We start from the raw sequence: 19,862 nt of genomic DNA, 5'->3' as shown, positions 1-19,862 counted from the left end.
GGCGTTCGGCTGCCACTCTCAGCTGTCTTACTTTGTCTGGGCACACTAAAATGGTCGCGGTCACCCATGGGGCTCAGTCGTTGACGATTTATCGGTATCCGATTATTTTGACATTTGACAAGTCTATGCATTGTATGGTTAGTGGTATTATTTACTTTATCAGGTAAAAATATAAGAATGTTGTTAATTTGACGTAAGAAATTTTTTGTCTGTTTCTAATATAGCACTTTCTGCTACAGGTACGTATTTTACCTATTTCGGAAAATCCCCCACTGAATAACTGACTGATTGGTGATCAACGCACTGATCAAACCATACTATGTTTACTGTTGTTACCTTATATCAAAGACAATATAAACACTAAGATGAGTATACAACAAAAGCTACTATGCAGCTTGATTTTTTGAAAATTAAGAACGAAAACAAAATCAGTATCATTGCGCTCTCAGAGCTGAAAGAGCGGAAACGCTGAAAATAGAATGTACTCTCTGCTTCGGCTTTTTTCATTACAACACAGTTGTCTAAGGTGATGTTTCGCCAAGCCTGTTTATATTTGTATGTGTGTGAATATACATACAAAACAGCAATTTGAATGTGTTGTTATTCAAATCCATAGATACCATACTACTTATACCATTTTTATACCCTGATCCCATTACAAATGGGTAAACAGGGTATATTGTATTTGTGCAAATGTATGTAACAGGCAGAAGGAAGCATCTCCGACCCCCTAAGGTATATATATTCTTGATCAGCATCAAAAGCCGAGTCGATCTAGCCATGTCCGTCTGTCTGTCTGTCCGTCCGTCCGTCTGTCCGTATGTATGAACGCAAGGATATCAGAACCTATAAGAGCTAGAGAAATTTTAGCTATAGGTCCTCCTAATGCCCGCGCAGATCAAGTTGCTTCCGATATTCGATAACTTGTCCCGTTTCCAAGTAATCGATAAAAATCGATATCGAAATCCTGTTTTTTGAGCAATTTCGGCAATTAATATGAGCTAGAGTCACCAAACTTGACATGTTTGACATGCTACTAGATTAGTATATATAACAAGTACCACCACAAAGCCATAAATTAAGTTAACTATCCAACTTGTATTGCCCATCAATTAACCATGATTTATATGCAATTGCATTTTTGAGAATACACAAATATTCTTTATTCTATTCTACAATAAGATGTACTGTGGAAAATTTCATTAAGATCGGTTAAGAAACACAACAGTTATGTGCGCACGTGTTAGCAGCGTAGCTGCTGCGCAAATTCCAAGAATTTATGTATACATGTACACAAACACATTCATGCGCGACTGCTTTGAATTCTATCAACAGCATTGCAATTGCGATTGTATTGTTTTCTGTGCTGTTATTTTAATTGGTTTTTTTCTCATTAAAGCTAAGTTATTGGTGTGGCTGTTGAGTAGAGGCAGCGGCAAGTGATGCGGTTAGTTGCGAGTTCGAACCCTGCCAAGGGAACAATTTTTTTTTTTCTTTTCATTTTTATTTATTACTACTAAATCAAACGAGCGCGTAGCGCGATCTGCATTTGGTGTTGGAAGAAGAGGGTTCAGGGTATCCCCTAGTCGGGAGCTCCCGACTAGAACCTCTTATTGTTTTTATTGAAATATGAATGCATGTTGTGTACTGAGGTTGGCTCGGTAGTAAATCTGTATTCTTAACTCGATGAAAATATTTATATAATTTTACTCCATTATATTTTCGGGCGCATATTTATTGTCCTCCAATATTAAATAACAGTGTTAGTGTTAATCTTAGCATATCTGACCCTACCCATGACCGGCTTGCCGCAGCCCATGCGCAAAAACCTTATTTAAATATAAATTAAGTTTATAATTTAAAATATTAAATTAAGTCATTATTGTAATTTAGTCTATTAGTTGGAAAATAATAATAATATAGTAATAATCGAACTTGAAGATATTTTATAAATATTTGCATCGATTTAAAAATACTGATTTTCTACCAAACCAAACTCAGTAATATGGTAATGTATCATTCATATAAAGCATCATATCACGTATTAAGCAAAAGTACTATGCGTCGATCGTAAGTATACCGAACAGCTTTGCTGAAAGCAGGCTGGCGACTGACTTCGTTGCTCGTGTCAGCATCAGCAAGCCGCGACCTCGGCATTCGATCGCCTGACTTTTGGAGAGCGAAGAGCCAGTCGGCTGGCATGTCGTTTAAAGTGGGAAAAGCCAGATGAAAAGACACGCTAGAAATTTCGCGTCACTATCAATTGTATAGGCGTTAGTCATCTTAGTGTTTATATTGTCTTGCTTATATGGTATAAGTACACGCTTGGTCTGGATTTTGAGAAATTTCACCCCAAGTATAGAAATCGCGGAACATGGTTGTTAAGCATATGATCGTCATCAAATTCAGTTAGTGGAAATAGGAGTCAAGGATTTATTGGGTAAGGTTTCGGATGTAAACTCATTGCGACGGATCTTTATGAAAATTCATTTGACAAGTGTTTCACACTTTTCGTGAAATTTATTTTGCTGAGTAGAAGATGGAGGTCAAACATTTTTTGGGCGAAGAGACATTATTCACTGACCTAAATATCCCCATGGAAAACTATTTCTACCCCGTCAAATCGGTACAGGGTCCGCCAAGTTGAACATGCTAACCGCCGTGTTATGCGGCTACTTGCTAGGCGGCACATGATGGAGGCCCATGAAGCGAAGGCCACCGTCGGATCTTTGGGTCCTTGATCGATCGCGTAATAGGCGACTTTTATAAGCCTACCAGCACTTTTCGGAAGTACGTAGGTATTTACGCGCATTGGTCGCGCTTAGTGACGACGGCTGGGACTTATTTGAGTGTGGTGTTACGCGCTGTGCCTTAGTGTGTGGTGTTTGAAAACGCTATGGTTCTAAGGAACTTGACAGCGGAGCTTGGGGTGGACCCGCTCCCTTGCCAAAGGAGATGGCCTGTTCTGCCCGGCTTTGTCCGGGATCATCTACAGACTTTTTTGTCAAGTTTCTTCGACGAATGTCGCCTGCCTAGGGTCGCACCAAGTTGCGTGACGTTGTCGGTGTGCTTGATCCTCTTTTCGTCTAGTAGCAGCTAATTTAAGAGACAGGCCACAGCAACGGCACCCTTTATAATTCCACCGGGACTCCACCGAATCTGAAATTCCGCCATTATTGTATGTTACTTCTTTTATACCCTGAACCCATTGAAAATGGGTAAAAAGGGTATTATGTATTTGTGCAAATGTATGTAACAGGCAGAAGGAAGCATCTCCGACCCCATAAAGTATATATATTCTTGATCAGCATCAACAGCCGAGTCGATCTAGCCATGTCCGTCTGTCTGTCCGTCCGTCCGTCTGTCCGCATGCAAGGATCTCAGAACCTATGAGAGCTAGAGACTTGAAATTTTAGCTGTAGGTCCTCCTAGTCCATGCGCAGTATGAATTTCCGATAATCGATAACATACTCCGTTTCCAAGCAATCGATAAAAGTCGATATCGAAATCCTCTTTTTTGAGCGAATTGGGTAAATAATAAGAGCTAGAGTCACCAAACAAGACATGTGGCTTCTAGAATAGTATATCAATTATCTTTCATTTTATACCTATCACCACCTCACCGCTACTAACTCATAGCTATAAATCTAGTAAATAAACAAATTTATGCTGTCTACCAATATAATTATAATTAAATGCAAATGACTTTTTGAGAATACACAAATATTCTATAACACAATAAGATGTACTGTAGAAAATTTCATCAAGATCGCTTAAAAAACAAAATTATTAAAGAAAACGTGTTTGGACATTCCTTGTATCAGCGGCAGCAAGCGAAAATTCCAAGAATTAACGCGCGTCTGCTTTGAATTCAATCAACAGCATTGCAATTGCGATTGTATTGTTTTCTGTGCTGCTTTTTTAATTCTTTTTTTCTCATTAAGACTTAATTGTTTGTGTGGCTATGTAGCGGCAAGTTGTGCGGTTAATTGTAAGTTCGAACCCTGCCAAGGGAACAATTTTTTTTTATTTTAATTTTTCTTTATTACTACTAAAGCAAATGAGCGCGTAGCGCGAGCTGCATTTGGTGTTGGATGAAGAGGGTTTAGGGTATCACCTAGTCGGGAGCTCCCGACTAGAACCTCTTAATTGCTTTACCATCCATCTTTGAAGTTACGGAAATACATTTTTATTCAAGGAAAATTCATTCAAGACGTTTATTTACAGTTTTCGCAAAATCTAGTGTTCTAAAATATATCCCTATTAATATTAAAGGTTTAATGAACGAAAGTTTATTTTTCCTTAAATATTCTCATTGATACCAAGTTTTGGTTCTTTTTTTGATGGATTTCCTCCTCATTTTCCAAAATGTACGAAAAATATGTTTAGAAATGGTACGGATAAATTTAAATTATCGACGGACGGAAAATGGGTGGAAAGCAAAATAGCTGGACCGGCGAGGCCAAGAAATACCAGCTAGAAGTGTTTAATTATTTAAATTTTGTAGGACAGTTATAAGCTTTGCCTAATAAATGTTCGCGCTTGTAATTAACAAATTATCTTACCTCCACGTATCCAAATGTCCACCCAATGTAATATCCCGTCCAAAATGTGTTAGACCGGCAAATCCGAATGATCCCACGTACCGGCCGAACGGGGAAACCGCTGTACCTATCCATTATAAATAGTAAAGGGGTTAGTGGAAGTTATTGCTTGCTCAATTTACAGCTTACCGATATGACTAGGTGGTGCACCTAGGAAACTTGCAGCTAGTGGTGAAGCTTCAAATGGCGATCTGGCATACGCAGCTGATGTCAGTTCACTTGATCGATGTAGAAGGTGCGGTGACGTTGAACTTAGAGTCAACGCAGGCGAGGGTTTCATACTTAGTGATGTTGCGGATCCACTGGCCACAACCACACTGGTCGCGGAAACAGCTATGTTGCTTGCAGGTATACCCCCGGTAGCTGCTGTGTTTATACTGAGCGCGCTGCTAGTTGCACCAGAAGTCCCAGAGTTTACACTGCTACCGTTGTTGTTAAGACTAGAACCCACAATGGACACAGTTTTTTCAGAATTTTGTTTGTTTTGGTGATAGTAAATTTCCCACGCAATTCGGACATGCATAGCATTCCAACGTCCAGTTTTCTAATTAAACGAAAATTATATTTTTTAAGTTTATAAAATGTAATTTTTCTTCTTACGCTGCGGTAAAGCTTTCTAAGTGTTAATGATGACAAAAAAATAAGTTTTAAGTAAAGCTAACAATGTATATATTTATTATATATATATACTAGTGGGTATAACCAAAGACAATATAAACACTAAGATGAGTAACGCCCATACATTTGCATGCGACGAAAAATTTCATGCCTGGCGTTTCATCTGGCGTTTGAGTTTTCGCACGACATGCCTGCCGACTGGCTATTCGTTCTCCAAAAGCCAGGCGAACGAATGCTGAAGTCGCGGCTTTCTGATGCTGACCCGAGCAACGAAGTTAGTCGCCAGCCTGCCTTCAGCAAAGCTGATCGATGGTGCTTTGCGTCGCTTCGTTTTCGAAGTACATTGAGCGAAAAGTTTTTAACTTACGATCGACGCAAAGTACTTCTGCTTTATCCATGAAATGCATGCTTTATTCAAATGATACATTACCCTAGATACTAACTATAAATTTTGCAGGAAAAATTAAGAATCAAATAATTTTTTTACAAGGCGCAACTTGTGCAATAACTATGTTAAGAAAATATCACACATAGATTTATTTCACTTTTGTTTTTGAACAGTGTATGCTCGAGAGAAGTTCTTGTTCAGCCAATGGCGTGCAAGAACCTATGTTTGTATGTGTGAATTATGCATGCATAACTACATTAAAATATGTATATGTATATGTGTTGTTATTCACTGCCTTGGCTTTGGCTGGTGAAGAAATAAATTTTGTTTTCTAGCGCTGATCATGCACGACCTATTCCAAATTTGTATTCACATATGAATGCATGTTGTGTACTGAGGTTTTTAAAGTCGATGCAAATATTTATATAATACCTTTAAATTAACTTATTAATTAAATTACTATTATTTTTAAGAAATAAAAGAAATGAAATAAGAGCGCAAATTTTGTGTTCCCAAAGATTCCGTTTATCAATTTTTTTTTGTTTAAATCATTTTTTGCACTCTTTTATTTTTTAATAAAATAAAAATAATATTAAATAATTAAACATTTAATTTAAAGAAATTATATAAATATTTCCGACGAATTTCAAAAAAAGATTTTTTACGGAGCCAACCTCAGTACACAGCATGCATGCTTATGTGAATACGAATTTGGGATAGGTGCATGATCAGCGCTAGAAAACTAACAAAATCGATTTCATTGCCAGCTAAAGCCAGAGCTGTGAATAGCAACACATTCAAATATGCTGTTATGCATGTATACTAACACACATACAAACATAATTGCTTGCACGGCTCTCATACAGCCGAAGCGCAGTGTACATTCTATTTTTAGCTTTTCGCTCTTTCGGCTGTGAGAGCGCAATGGTACTGATTTCGTTTTCGTTCTCAAATTTCAAAAAAGCAAGCTGCATAGTAGCATTTTGTTGTATGGCGTTACTCATCTTAGTGTTTATATTGTCTTAGGTATAACCCGGCCTCGCCCGTGGCATGTAAAAAATAAATTATCTTAAAGATATTTGAAAACGAGTTTGACACCGATCGGACGGCAAACAAAAAATTTGCATACAACCGTTTTCCGCCTATTTACCACTGTTGTGGATGCAATTTCCCAATAGCTGAAACACGTTTTCATTAAGTTCTTATATGTAGGCTTTGAAAATAAGTTTGGTGATAATCGGGCAAAAACTTAAAACTTCACCAAAAAAAATCTTTGAATCGCACTCTTCACCGAGGAAGCTTTGATTTTGCGAAAAATGTGAAACACGTCTCAAATGATTTTTCATATAAATCATTGGAAATGAATTTGAGTGCGAAACGTCACCCACCAAATCTTTGACCCCCATGTCCACCAATGAGCAATGGATTTTTCGAAAAGTGTAAAACACCCCTTAAATGAATTTGAACAAAGATCTTTGAAAATGAGTTTGAGGCCGATCGGATGGTAAACAAAAAAGATTCATACAAACGATTTTCGAGATTATTCCGCACTTACGGAATTTCCTGAAACTTCGTCTTAACGTGCACCTTCATCACTTAAGGTACGGTTGGGCTGTGCGTTGATCACCAACTTCTCTCTTCTCTTTCGTTCTGTCTGCGTCGCTTTTGAATTACATTTCACTGAGCGTCTGTTGCTGTCTCGCTCACACTTTACTTTGCACTCTGTTCTTCCAACTTTACATGTCTTTTATAGCAATCTGTACGACGATGTTCTTCTTTTAAATTCACTCACTTTTGTCTCATTGTGTTAATTGTAACTTGGATCAATCCCGGACGAGCCCTCAATTTGTGAATTCTTTATAGTTATAGTAGAGGGGCATGCAGTAATTGCCAAACCGTTGTCCGACAATTTGCAAAAGGAGGCAATATTTAAATTTAAAGAGTTGCTGCAGCCTGTCGCATTTGAACAATTGAAATCAGCGTTGATGAGTGGACCAGTATTCAAATTGTATAATTCTAAGTTAGAAACGGAATTCACACAGACGCTAGCAAGTTTGGTTTTGGTGGGGTATTGTTGCAGAAAGACCCAGAAGACTGTTTGTTTCATCCTGTTCAGTGTATGAGCCGTAAGACAAGCTGAAGAAAAGTCTGATTCATACGAATTAGACATTTTTGCTGTCAAGCCTGCTCTAACTAAATGTCGTGTGTACGTATTAGGCATAAAGTTCAAAATCATAACTGACTGGAAATGCGTTTATAATGACGATGAAAAAAAAAGAAGTGCCTTTGCGTGTAGCTAGATGGGCAATGTACTTGCATGAGTTCGACAATCAAACCGAGCATCGTTCGGGTTCCAAAATGCGTCATGTTGACGCGTTGAGCCGTGTTTATGCTATGTGCTGACCGATAGCTTGGTACATCGTTTGAGAGAAGCACAGTTGGGGGATGAACGGACAAGAATAATTCGCAGAATTTTTGAGGAAAAGGGGTATGAAGATTTCTACATATAAAGATCCGAATCTGGAATTAATTGTGGTGAGGTGTCAAATGGAAATGGAGATCATTCGTATTGCACACAAGCAGAGTCATTTTTCCGCTAAGAACACCCAGGATCTCGTAGAGAAAAACTATTTTATCCCAAAAATAAAGGAAAAGGGGCCCGAGTTGTGGATAGCTGTGTAGAATGCATTATTATGAATGCTAAAACTGGGAAAAGGGAGGGATTTCTGACCCCGATAAATAAGTTAGATAGACCATTGTGTACTTATCATTTTGATCACGTAGGGCCAATGGAGCTAACCAGCAAACGTTCTAGTGGTAGTAGATGGGTTTTCCAAATTTGTGTGGTTGTGCCCAAACTGCAGCACTATTGTCAATGAAGTTTTAAGTTGTTTAGAAAGGCATTCTGTTCTGTTTGGAAATCCAGCGCGAATCGTTTCTGATAGGGATACTGCATTTGCGTCACATCTTTTCAGGGAATATTGCGAGAAAAAAGGCATAGCGCATCTGCTTATAGCTACCAGAGTGCCAATGTTTTCAAAGTAAAGTTATAAGAGTCCTAGCAGTTGGTATAAACATATGGTAAGAGTTCAGCAAGTAATTAACCATACTGCACCAAGGAGCACTAAGGCATCCGCCTTCAATATTTTAATAGGTTTGGAAATGTGTATACCAGTCGATCTAGAATTAAATAAACTTTTAAGGAATCTTTTATTGATGAGTTGGAAGGCGAGCGAAGGATAATGCGTGAACAGGCGCGTGAATATATCTAAAAGTTGCAAGATGAAAACAGAAGGCAATTTGATTTAAAAAAAAAAAAGGATATTCAGTACAAAATAAACGGTTTAGTAGCTATAAAGCGCACACAGTATGGTACAGGTTTAAAATTAAAGGTTCATTTTTGGGGCCATATAAGGTGTTGAAAGTTAAGAATCACGGTAGATACGAAGTTGAGAAACTTGGCAGTGGAGAAGCACCGTGTAAGACGACAACCGTGTCGGAGTATATGAAGATGTGGGATTCCTTCGGGTCGAGGACGTGTCAGGACGGCCGAATGTGGGAACCCTAAAAGACGATCGACAAAGAACAACACGCAGTGGCCGCTGCTTCTGATCGCTGATCGTTATGAAATTAGAGACACTTTGCATTTGGAAGTTGCCAAAAGAACTCATCGTTCGTCATTATTTGTTTAAAGTTTTGATTATAACTAAAATCATCCCATAATAACTTAGTCATAATAATAATCAATCATCTAATAATCGCTGCATATAAAACTGTTTGTCCTGACTGACTGACTGATTTATTGACTGACTGATTGGTGATCAACGCACAGCCCAAACCGGAAGAGCTGGGAATCTGAAATTTTCACTGTACTTACCTTATGTGATGAAGGTGCACGTTAAGACAGAGTTTCAGGAAAACGTTTCGAAAAACGTTTGTATGAATCTTATTTGTTTACCATCCGATCGGCCTCAAACTCATTTTCAAAGAACTTTGTTCAAATTCATTTAAGGGGTGTTTCACACTTTTCGAAAAATCCATTCCTCATTGGTGGACATGGGGGTCAAAGATTTGGTGGGTGACGTTTCGCACTCAAATTCATTTCCAATGATTTATATGAAAAATCATTTGAGACGTGTTTCACATTTTTCGCAAAATCAAAGCTTCCTCGGTGGGGAGTGCGATTCAAAGATTTTTTTTGGTGAAGTTTTAAGTTTTTGCCCGATTATCCTCAAACTTATTTTCAAAGCCTACATATAAGAACTTAATGAAAACGTGTTTTAGCTATTGGGAAATTGCATCCACAACAGTGGTAAATAGGCGGTCAACGGTTGTATGCAAATTTTTTGTTTGCCGTCCGGTCGGTGTCAAACTCGTTTTCAAATATCTTTAAGATAATTTATTTTTTACGTGCCACGGGCAAGGCCGGGTTATACCCACTAGTATATATATATAATAAATATATACATTGTTAGCTTTACACAAAACTGATTTTTTACTTTTGTTATCACTAACACTTAGAAAGCTTTATATATATTTATATATTATATATTTAATAATTATTATAATTTTATAAATCTATTATAATTAAAATTCACGTGAAGTCATCAAAAGCGAAACATTTTTGATCTGGGTTTCCTATACGAGAATATATACAAAATTTGATAACAGTCGCTCGAATAAACTCCGAGAACTCCTGAACATATCTATTTATTTGTTAAAGTAAGGGAAAGTTGTCGGAAAGAAAAATGTGACTATACGAAGTTTTAGTCGAAACACGAGATTTATTTTATACAGTGGTTGTTCAGTGGTGTTCGCTTTTATCAATACTTCTATGATTTATTTGGCAACCAACTGCGGACCAATTTGTTTCTTAAGGAAACGTTATTTACAGTGGCCGGAAAATTTCCCCTCGACCAAACATAAAAAAAATCAAGGAAACTACTTTTTGTTTTTCGACGACCTTTAAACGGCTTTGAAAGTACAGACCAAAAAGTGTCATGCCAACACCGATTGCTAACAGTTGGGATTAGACTTGATATATATAAAATATGGAAAAATTAAAGGAAATGTTAGTGCGATGGTGAAAGATGATATTCCTTTATAGGGTATGCTAGATCTGTTCAGGTGAGGCTGGCTAGTGCGTAAGGTGAGGGCAATTATCCCTCGACCAACATAATTGGGTACTTGTGATTCCTCAGTATTAATCAAAAGCTCGGACTGCTGCTACACGGTTGGGTCAGTCTAGTCGACACAGCTTCGTTGAGCGTTTTCTACAGCGGTTCGGCCAGGTTTATCTTGGGGTCCAATATATATCTGTTGCTGGTTGCCATCTTTGATTGGCCACAAGCTCGAACAGTTTTTGGGTTTAGACTGGTATACCGATGTTTTCCTAAGCGCTGAGGAGGAAATCTGTAGTTCCCAGACTTGCCAGATTGTCTGAGCGACAGTAGTTACGATATCTTTGTGGCCTTAGTAATCAGGTAAGCTGTAAACGGCTTGGAAATTTTCTGAAGGGAATTACGTCTGCTGACAATAATATCGAGTTTTCGATATCACGAGAAAATCATCGATAGCTGCTAGACTGTCAGAGTACATACAGAGGCTACTTGGGCTACTTGAGATCAGCAATCACAGAGAGTGCTTCTTGTATTGAAGTGACCTCTAGTTGGAATGCAATGATCCGGCCTATGGCTATGTTCTTGGTCTGAAAGGAACAGCGCTTTTAAATTTAAATTTCCGAAAACAAATCGTTAACTATAGGGTGATTTTTTAAAGAGTATGTGAGTTTCCGATTAAGTTATAAAAAAACGTAGAATTGATGTTGGTCCGATGTTGCTTTAGTTGATATGAAGGGAGCATGGAGCAACTAATATATGCTGAGCAATATATATTTTTAAGCAAGAACGTTTCTCATACAAGTAGTTAATTTTCGACCGATCGTTCCAATAGCATCTATATGATATAGTGGTCCGATATTGAAAAGATTTTGTTCATATGTAAGAAATATATAGTGAAACCAATAAATGACGAGATTGGTAAAGATATCTTGATATAAAGCAAGTTCTGCCTACAAGAACTTATTTTATGTATGTTTTAATGGCGTTGATCTTACTAACATTTTGGTAATATACTAGAAGCATAATTAAACTAATAAATGCCATCTTCGTCAACCTATCTAAAAAAATAAATAAGTTGTTCATACGAGCAATTAACTTTTGACCATTCTTTCGTACAGCGACTTTAACATCAATCCACCGGAAATTGATAAAAAGGGTATAATCGTTTGTGCTTAATTATGTTGCAGACAGGAGAAAGCATTTCCGATCATATAAAGTATATATAATCGATCTAGCCATGTACCTTTGTCTGTCAGTATATATGAACGCTCCGATCTCAGAACCTTAAAACTAAAGAATTTTCGAACGAAGAGAAAGTTTCTGACCATCGATAACTTTAACCATTTCCAAAAATCGATATCGAAATCCTGATTATTGAACATATCTTTTAGGTTTTAAGAGCTAGTCACCAAATTTGAAACGTAGCCTCTAGTACAGTATAAACAATTCAGCTATCGCGCAAAGTTTAATCAATAAAAACTATAAGTGGACCAATTAACAGTTCAAAGCACAATTTAAAGCAATTATATGAATATTCAATGGCATAATAGGATCTACTGCAGAAAATTTCACCAACACCGGTCAAGAAGCACAAAAGAAAGAACTGGGTGTGTCTACAGTGATTTTGGTCAGTCTCTACAAATCAATAGGCGCTCCAGTCGATTTAACGACAGACTGCAGACACATGTCAACCGTTTTGCCTCTGAAATGACCATGTATATGCCCAATTATCAATGAATCTCTTTGACAGTTTTTGGTAGTACCCGACTACAATGTTCTTGTTCATTTATAGCTTTCATATTGATATGTCAAAATGTTATTAGTGAATTATCTGATATGAACTTAATTTAAAGCTGGGCGGCTCACGCTCAATGTAGGTCATAGCGACCAACAACAACAAGGTATAAACACCAAGAGTGAACAGGTACTCCCGGTTCATTTATTATCAGTGTACAAAAAAAACTATTGTCCATTGTTTTGTTGATAGAGAGCGATACCCTTAAGCAAACATAGTCTATGCATACAAGAACAGTAGAAAGGTTCGCGCTGAGGACAAGGCCTTGCAATTTTAGAAACGATAGCAAAGTCTGCTGATGAAAGAACCAGGAAGTTCATTTCGTTTCATTTTCGTACTTATACCTTCTCATTGCTGCTTTTTTTGACCAACATTGAGCTTGAGCCGTCCACCATAATATTTCATTTCATACTAATATATTGTCCGAACATTTCTGACAGATTTTAAGATAATTGTTACTTGTTCTTACCTTTGGGGCAAATGTAGTCAAATGATTGGGTGGCATAAATGGAGTTGGTCCCCCCAAACCACTATGCAAAAGACCTGTTGGATTATATCCCGTATATCCAGGAGGTAGTCCGATACCAGCACGATAAAACTGCGGGTCGACTGCAGCTACCTTGGGAATGTCTTTAAATAGTGGTGGTGGAAAAATCTGTGCTGAAGTGGGTGTCGTGGGCGGCAGTACAGTGGTTGTGGCTGACATAGGTGGCGCCGGCATAAGCTGAGAATGCTGATGCAGGTGCGTGTGCTGATGTTGATGATGGTGCAATTCTTGCCGCAAATATGTCGACGAGGACGCTGGGGAAGGTTGGGTTAAGCCAGAGCGATCCAAAAAGCGACTGTCAAGCTCGCGTCGCAATAAGTCCGCTTGATCATCTATTAAGAGCAAAAAATAATAAAAAAAATTATTCTGATTTTCACTAGAGGGATACTAGTTTGAGACTTTTCATACTTTTGCTTGGCTGGAAAAGAGATTCTGCGGAAAATGGGTGCGGTGTAGGTGTAACTGCTGTGGTTACCGTTGCTACATTTGATTGTGTATTACCCATTGTACTGATTGATGATGTCGTCGTTGTCGCTGTGGTCATCGTCGCAATAACAGCCGTTGTGTGGGGTACTAAAGGTAAATGAGAAACTGAACTGTTGCTACTTGCTGCAATGGAAATGGTGGCAGCTGAAGATGAATGTGATGGTGCATGGGGCGTAGCAAAATATGTGGCCTGAAAATTAGGGATTGGAACATGCCCACTGCCAACAGTGGAATGTACCGCTTGAGGTGAAATTGCATTTCCAGCTACTCGTGCAGGTGTCCCTGTGGCAACAGAGTTCAGAGGTGAGGGTAAAGGTCGAACGTTGCCACTAGTCACAATGGGAATTGATGGTGTACATGTCATTGCCGCGGTCTGCATAACTGAAGGGCTGAAAGTATATAAGTATATTACAATAAAATAATAAATTATTCAAGTATATACAATACTAGCGGGTATTACCCGGCATTGGTCGTGGCAATATTTTTGATTAACATTTTAGATGCTTATTTTTCACCCATTTCGCGCCCGTGGGAAATTTAAATTCATCCGTACTATTTCAAGTTAAATTTACCATTGCTATTTGAAATTAGTTTAAGGCACATCGAATTGAGAACTATGAATTGGAATTAATACTTATTTTAGACCCGTGGTAACTTTTGTTTATACAACAATTGACCGCATTTTTCACCCAAGAGGGATGGTGCATACGAAAAGTGTGAAACCACTTCAAATTATTTGAACAAAAATATTTAAAAATTAGTTTAAAACCGATTGGAACGTAAACAAAAAAGTTATATACAACAGCTTTATATATAAGGACTAGCGGGTGTTACCCTGCCTTGCTCGTGACAAGCCTAAAATTTTAAATAAATATTAAAGAATTGAATAACTTTTTCAATCAGTTTCCGCCATGAAAACTTAAAGTGTACCCTTACTATCTTGAAATCAATTTGAAAATATGTTTAGTCTATCGAATAAATAACCAAAAATTGGAATCAACGCTATCCGCCAATGTCTTGCGGTGATTATTGAAGTCGAAAAATAAACATTCGTTCATTTAACCTTTGACCCGCATTTCCCAACCGCCAAATTTGCATAGTTGCGATTGGAACTTCTAAAATCACACAGACGTATTCTTTTGTTCTGTGTGAAACACCCCTCAAAAGAATTTGCACAAAGATCTATGAAAATTAGTTTGATGCCGATCGGATGGGAAACAAAAAAATTTCGTACAAAAGTTTTTCGCGATTTATCCACGCTTCGGATTTCTCACAACCCCGTTTTAGCGTGCACCTCCATCACATAAGATAACTGCAGTGAAAATTTCCGCTTAGCTCTTACGGTTGGGCTGGGCGTTGATCACCAATTAGTCAGTCAGTCAGGACAAACAGTTTTATATATAGAGAATATATATTGAACGACATTCGAAATATCATACTTCAACCAGAGTCCTGTCTTTGTAGTATATGCAGATATACTATGTCCGCCAACTGCTAGAAGTGAATGTGTTGCTGATGACAACGTAGTCGATGACGAAGCAGAAACGGCACTGTAGGGTGTCGACGAAACTAAGCTGCAAAATGCTGGGCCAAACGTAATGCCTGGTGGTCCGCCTGACACCGACACGCTATTACTTGGACGCACGGCTGTAATGCTGCGAATAAATAAATATATTCATAGATTTAAAGTTAAATGTATGTATTCATTTCTAACTGACTGCTGATCAACACATACCACAAACCGAAAGTGCTAGGAAGCTGCAATTTTTACAGAAGCGGTCATTTGAGACGGAAAAAAAAAATTCTTACTCAAAGCAGGGGAAAACGATGGTCAATAATTGTATGAAAAATAACAGCAATGCATACAAGTGTGCTTTTCAAATATGCCTTCATGAGCCTATGTGCGTCATCCCCTAACAAGTGGCAGTTGGACGGTTCAAGTTAAGAAGCAATTGTCAATTCATATATTTATTTATTCAATTGATTAGCCTTTATAAAGAATAAAGGCATTAATAATAAAAGACTTGTTTTGAAATGGAAATGTGTCAACAATAATAATAGATTGTTTTTTTTTTAATTTTTGGTTTTTATTTGATCAATTAAAAGGAATCTAACCCGACGAAACCGAGAGACATGTTTTTAAATAAATTAAAAGAGAGACTATATATGAAGAAATACTATATGAGCGAGCAACGAGTGCACGAATTAATTTCTAAGCCAGTGTTGAATTAGCTTATTGATTGGGCCGCAGTAGGGACAATGGGGCAGATAAATTTTTCGATGTGGATAAGATAATAGGTAATTACTAGATGGGAGGAATGGAGGATGAGAGTAAAGTGTGTACATAGATACTTTGTCGCAACTTGAGAGGCTTTTCTTTTGATCGATCGTTTCTGGATGTAGCTGATATGAAAACAATCGGTCGATAATTAAAATCTTGTTTATAAAGATATCTTGACCATACTCGAATTTTTTATTTCTTCTATGCTTTATATGGGCCAAATCCTATCAACATCGGACCAACATCAATTCTATAAGTCTATTTAATCTTCAGCTCGCCGAAGAAGGAAGTTCTTTATTTTTCATCCGATCCAAATAAATTAAATTTCTCAAGGTGTAGAAAAAAAAATAAAAAAACATTGATTTCCCGCCACGACTAAGCTGGTAAAATATTCTCGATCTTATTATGCAATAACATGCTCCCCAGCCCCACAGTGTTCACGCATTCCTATCAATTTTTAATTGAACAAAGTAAGAGTAATAAAACCAAAGATATATATCGGTTCTACTTGTATTGTCATAGTCATTACAGGTTATATATATTTAAAAATACTCTGTATCCCCGTGGTCAAATGAATGGCAATAAAAATAGAGACGAAATTTACAGACACATTATTGGCTCCGCATTCACTTGTTACCCAAAGGGAAGCTTCAGTAGAAATTTTAGCTTCGTAGTTCTTATTGTTTGGGCAGAGCGTTGGTCGTTGTTTAGTCAGTCAGGACAACCAGTTGTATACATAGAGATATTATTATTTCAGTAGATATTGTATGTATTATGAGATTAATTATAATTATTATTAAATATTAATACCTGTAGCTTGTGTCCCGATCTCTGCTAGGGCTCCCGCTTTTGGGAGAAACTATTTTTTGAATCACAGATGACGATGCTATAGATGCTGCTATTGACGTCGATGGCATCGCCGTCATTAAACTTTGTACAGTAAGAACTGAAGTATTACTTATGCCATTAGCAGAAGTGGTAGTACAACGTAAAAGTGGCTGCTGTTGTGTCGACGTTGAAGGTGCGAACTGTGGATATGAGCTTAGTACCTGAGGAAGGTGGGTTGGATACCCAGTTTGTGGAAGCATTTGCATTGGTGCAGATGGTTGTAATTGTGAAGTAGCCCCAACTGAAATTCCGGAGTTTGTAGACAATTGTGATGTTGCAATAGCTGGTCCGGTGGTTGTTACCCCAAACGCACCTGCGGCGTTAGCTGTTAAGTGTCGTGAGTGCGTCGAATTTAACAAAGGTACTGTCGTTAACGTTGTTGTAGCCATTGTCCCTAATATCTGGGTTGTATTATTATTGGAAATCACATAACCAAGTGGCGTAATAGGTCGCATTCCTCCGATGCCGCTGACACTGTGCTGATGCTGTGTAGATGCACTTGTTACTGGTGCTTTTAAAGATGATGTTGTCGCCGACTCTCGACTGTTGCGAGTATCCGAACGCTGAGGCGACGACGAGGTATTAGAAGACCCTATTGGTATCACTTGCGACAGGTATTGTCCATGTGCTATGTTATTATATGGTGTATATAAAGCTGAATAGTGGGGAAAGGGAGTACGGTATGGTGTGGCTTGAATTAGCATAGGTAGGCCTGCACCCGAATGAGGCATCAGTGGGGGTGCACCATGAAATACCAATGAAGAGCTTGCAGCCCCAACTGGACTACTTCCTGTACTAAGTGATGTTTTTGCAATGCAGGAGGCAGCAGCTGCACCAGAACTAACTGCCGTAATAGGTGGCAAAGTCATAGGAACAGAAAGCATCTTGTTTCCCGAGTGTGGAGCGATATGCGATAGAACACTTCCAACATTTGATGTTGCACAACTGACAGCTGTATGACCAGAAAGGAATCCATTAGCAATTGGGGATGTAGACGTGGGTACTGCGCTATTAGTGGTCTTCTGTGAATCTAGGGAAGCAGTTGTTGCTAGCCCATCCATGCTCAGCATTGCATTATCATTAGATTTAATGTTGGCTGCGAGCAATAAATTGGAAGTTCGCTCGCCGAATGAACCATGTAATGGTGCTATTGTGACGGAGGTTAGGGGAGTACCCAAAGGAATCGTAGGCTTTTGCACTGGAGTTTCCATCCCAAGCGACGTAACCATTTTGTTGCTTATAGTAATTCCTTGAGCATTTACAGATGACGTCGATTCAAGTCCGCATCGTCCAGCTTCTGATGTAAGATATGACTCGCAACCCGCGGAAATACTAAGGCTAGTAACCTAAAAAGTATTGAACAATTTTAACAAAGAACTAAAAGAATAAAAAACCTACTTACTTGTGCAGATGTTGCAGCTGGATCGTGTATGGTATGCGATAAATTATCTGTTCCCGTACTTAGCTTTTGATTATTCCCATGGCCTGTTGCAGGTTTCGTCGTTAAAAGTGTTGGTGGTACCACACTGACGGTTTGTTGTAAGCTAGCAGACTCGGTAATACTCTCGCCGGCAACTGTAAGAGACCCATTTGCTCCAACACCAGGTAAAGTGTTTGACAGTGTATTTATTTCTTGCGACAATATCGGTATATCGTTGCCACACACATTTGCAGTTACACATTTCGTTCTACTAGTCTGTGGTTGTGGATATTCCGTTGAATTGCGCGTTGATGATTGTTGAAGCGCATCGTTTGACACATGGGTTGTCGTTGAAGGGAAAACAAAAGCTACCAAGTTTTCTGGATTCTATTCAATTAAAAACACAATAAAAATCTCAATTATAACTCAATCTTTTTTCAATTTACTAATTTGTAATTGCAGCAATTAATATCTTACTATGCCTGTCCACTATCATCAAGAGGACTATATTGCTATATTAGTTAACAAAATTTCCCCACAACAGAGCGGGACACTAACTAAGCACGCTTAAGTGGCGTGCTGCGATGCAGCATCAGCGGCTTCTGCGGGCATCAAACGGCAACAAAGTTGCGGACAATGCCGGCCGATATCCGACACCATAAGGCACAACGTTTTTAGCAACGGCAGCGACAGAATAAAAATCCCATCAACAGAAGTAGCATACAACTCCACCACCGACGGCAGCAAAAGAAAAATTTGTACAACAAACCCATAAGCAGTTTATAGGAATTAAATAAGAGCACATAAGTAGACTGCTCATTGATATCCTATCTTTTAATATTGCAAACAAAGCAACAATTATAAAGACAAACTCCCAATCTTTGGATAGTAAAACTAATGGGTGATAGTAAAATAGATGATTTACTCGAAAATTTTTACAAATTATGCAGTAAAGGCTGCAAACAAAATGCGAAATGTTAGAATTCGAATAAAATATGACAATGTCAACAAAATAATTGCAGACATTTATAGAAACCGAATTTAATATTGCTCTTGCCGCTCAAGAAACGAAATTTGAGGCTCAAATTCAAGATTTAAAGAATGTTTAGGCAGTATCAGTGTTGGAACTCTAGAAGTAGAAATTTACAAAGACTTGGAAATTCGAACAACTGTTCCGTGCGGTTAACCTTTAGATATACTAAAATCTTTGCCAGACTTTGAGGGAAAACATAAGACATAGGTATAATGAGAAACAAAGCTAAGGGTCCAGCTAGCGTCATTCGACACCCCTTTAAATTTTAAAGCTTATAATAATAAATCGACTTGACTTCACTTATGCGGACTGGCGCCCCATATAGAAAACCCGTCATTTTAATAGGCCACAAAGACCTCCTAACGTAACCCCTAAAAAACAGGAACAATCGCAACCTATGGTTGCAGACAATTCGTCACGTTTTAGGCAACAACAACATGCGACCGCACAACATCAACAAAATGGCCAAGGTAATACCAAGGTTTGGTAAACAGACAAATTCTTGAATCGAAGTAAGACAAAAATAACAACAAATAAAAATTCCAAGTAGGAGATAAAGTCCCTAATGATAATGTGAGATAGCTAAATTAAAATAATCTTTTTTTACGCGCACCTCAGGCTCTGGACTAAGCTTCTTTTTGCCACGATAACAACAGCCAAACTGAGTCACTACTCGAACGCG

General features: G+C 38.1%; 1 protein-coding gene across 3 annotated transcripts in view; it reads right to left on the bottom strand.

Annotated features, from left to right (window-relative positions):
- Positions 1-4,173: 4,173 nt before the first annotated feature.
- tay (tay bridge) overlaps positions 4,174-19,862 on the bottom strand; it is a 34,786-nt gene continuing 19,097 nt past the window's right edge. For 2 of the 3 annotated variants that reach the window (XM_064688269.1, XM_064688278.1), the window contains 8 exons: positions 18,130-18,534; positions 16,650-18,073; positions 14,998-15,213; positions 13,481-13,947; positions 12,995-13,404; positions 4,734-5,148; positions 4,566-4,671; positions 4,174-4,476 (listed from right to left, as the gene is read on the bottom strand). In XM_064688269.1, coding sequence (XP_064544339.1) covers positions 4,407-4,476; positions 4,566-4,671; positions 4,734-5,148; positions 12,995-13,404; positions 13,481-13,947; positions 14,998-15,213; positions 16,650-18,073; positions 18,130-18,534 — 3,513 coding nt within the window. In that variant the 3' untranslated portion in view covers positions 4,174-4,406. The remainder of the gene's footprint in view (positions 4,477-4,565; positions 4,672-4,733; positions 5,149-12,994; positions 13,405-13,480; positions 13,948-14,997; positions 15,214-16,649; positions 18,074-18,129; positions 18,535-19,862) is intronic. The other variant, XM_064688280.1, reaches the window with a different exon arrangement.

Source organism: Drosophila montana, unplaced genomic scaffold (genome assembly GCF_035044405.1).
Source record: "Drosophila montana isolate Dmon_TW-CO22-7 unplaced genomic scaffold, ASM3504440v1 contig_1483_1, whole genome shotgun sequence".
Lineage (NCBI taxonomy): Eukaryota > Metazoa > Arthropoda > Insecta > Diptera > Drosophilidae > Drosophila > Drosophila montana.
The sequence above is the reverse complement of the archived record's forward strand: the minus strand, read 5'-3'. Positions and strand labels throughout refer to the sequence as shown.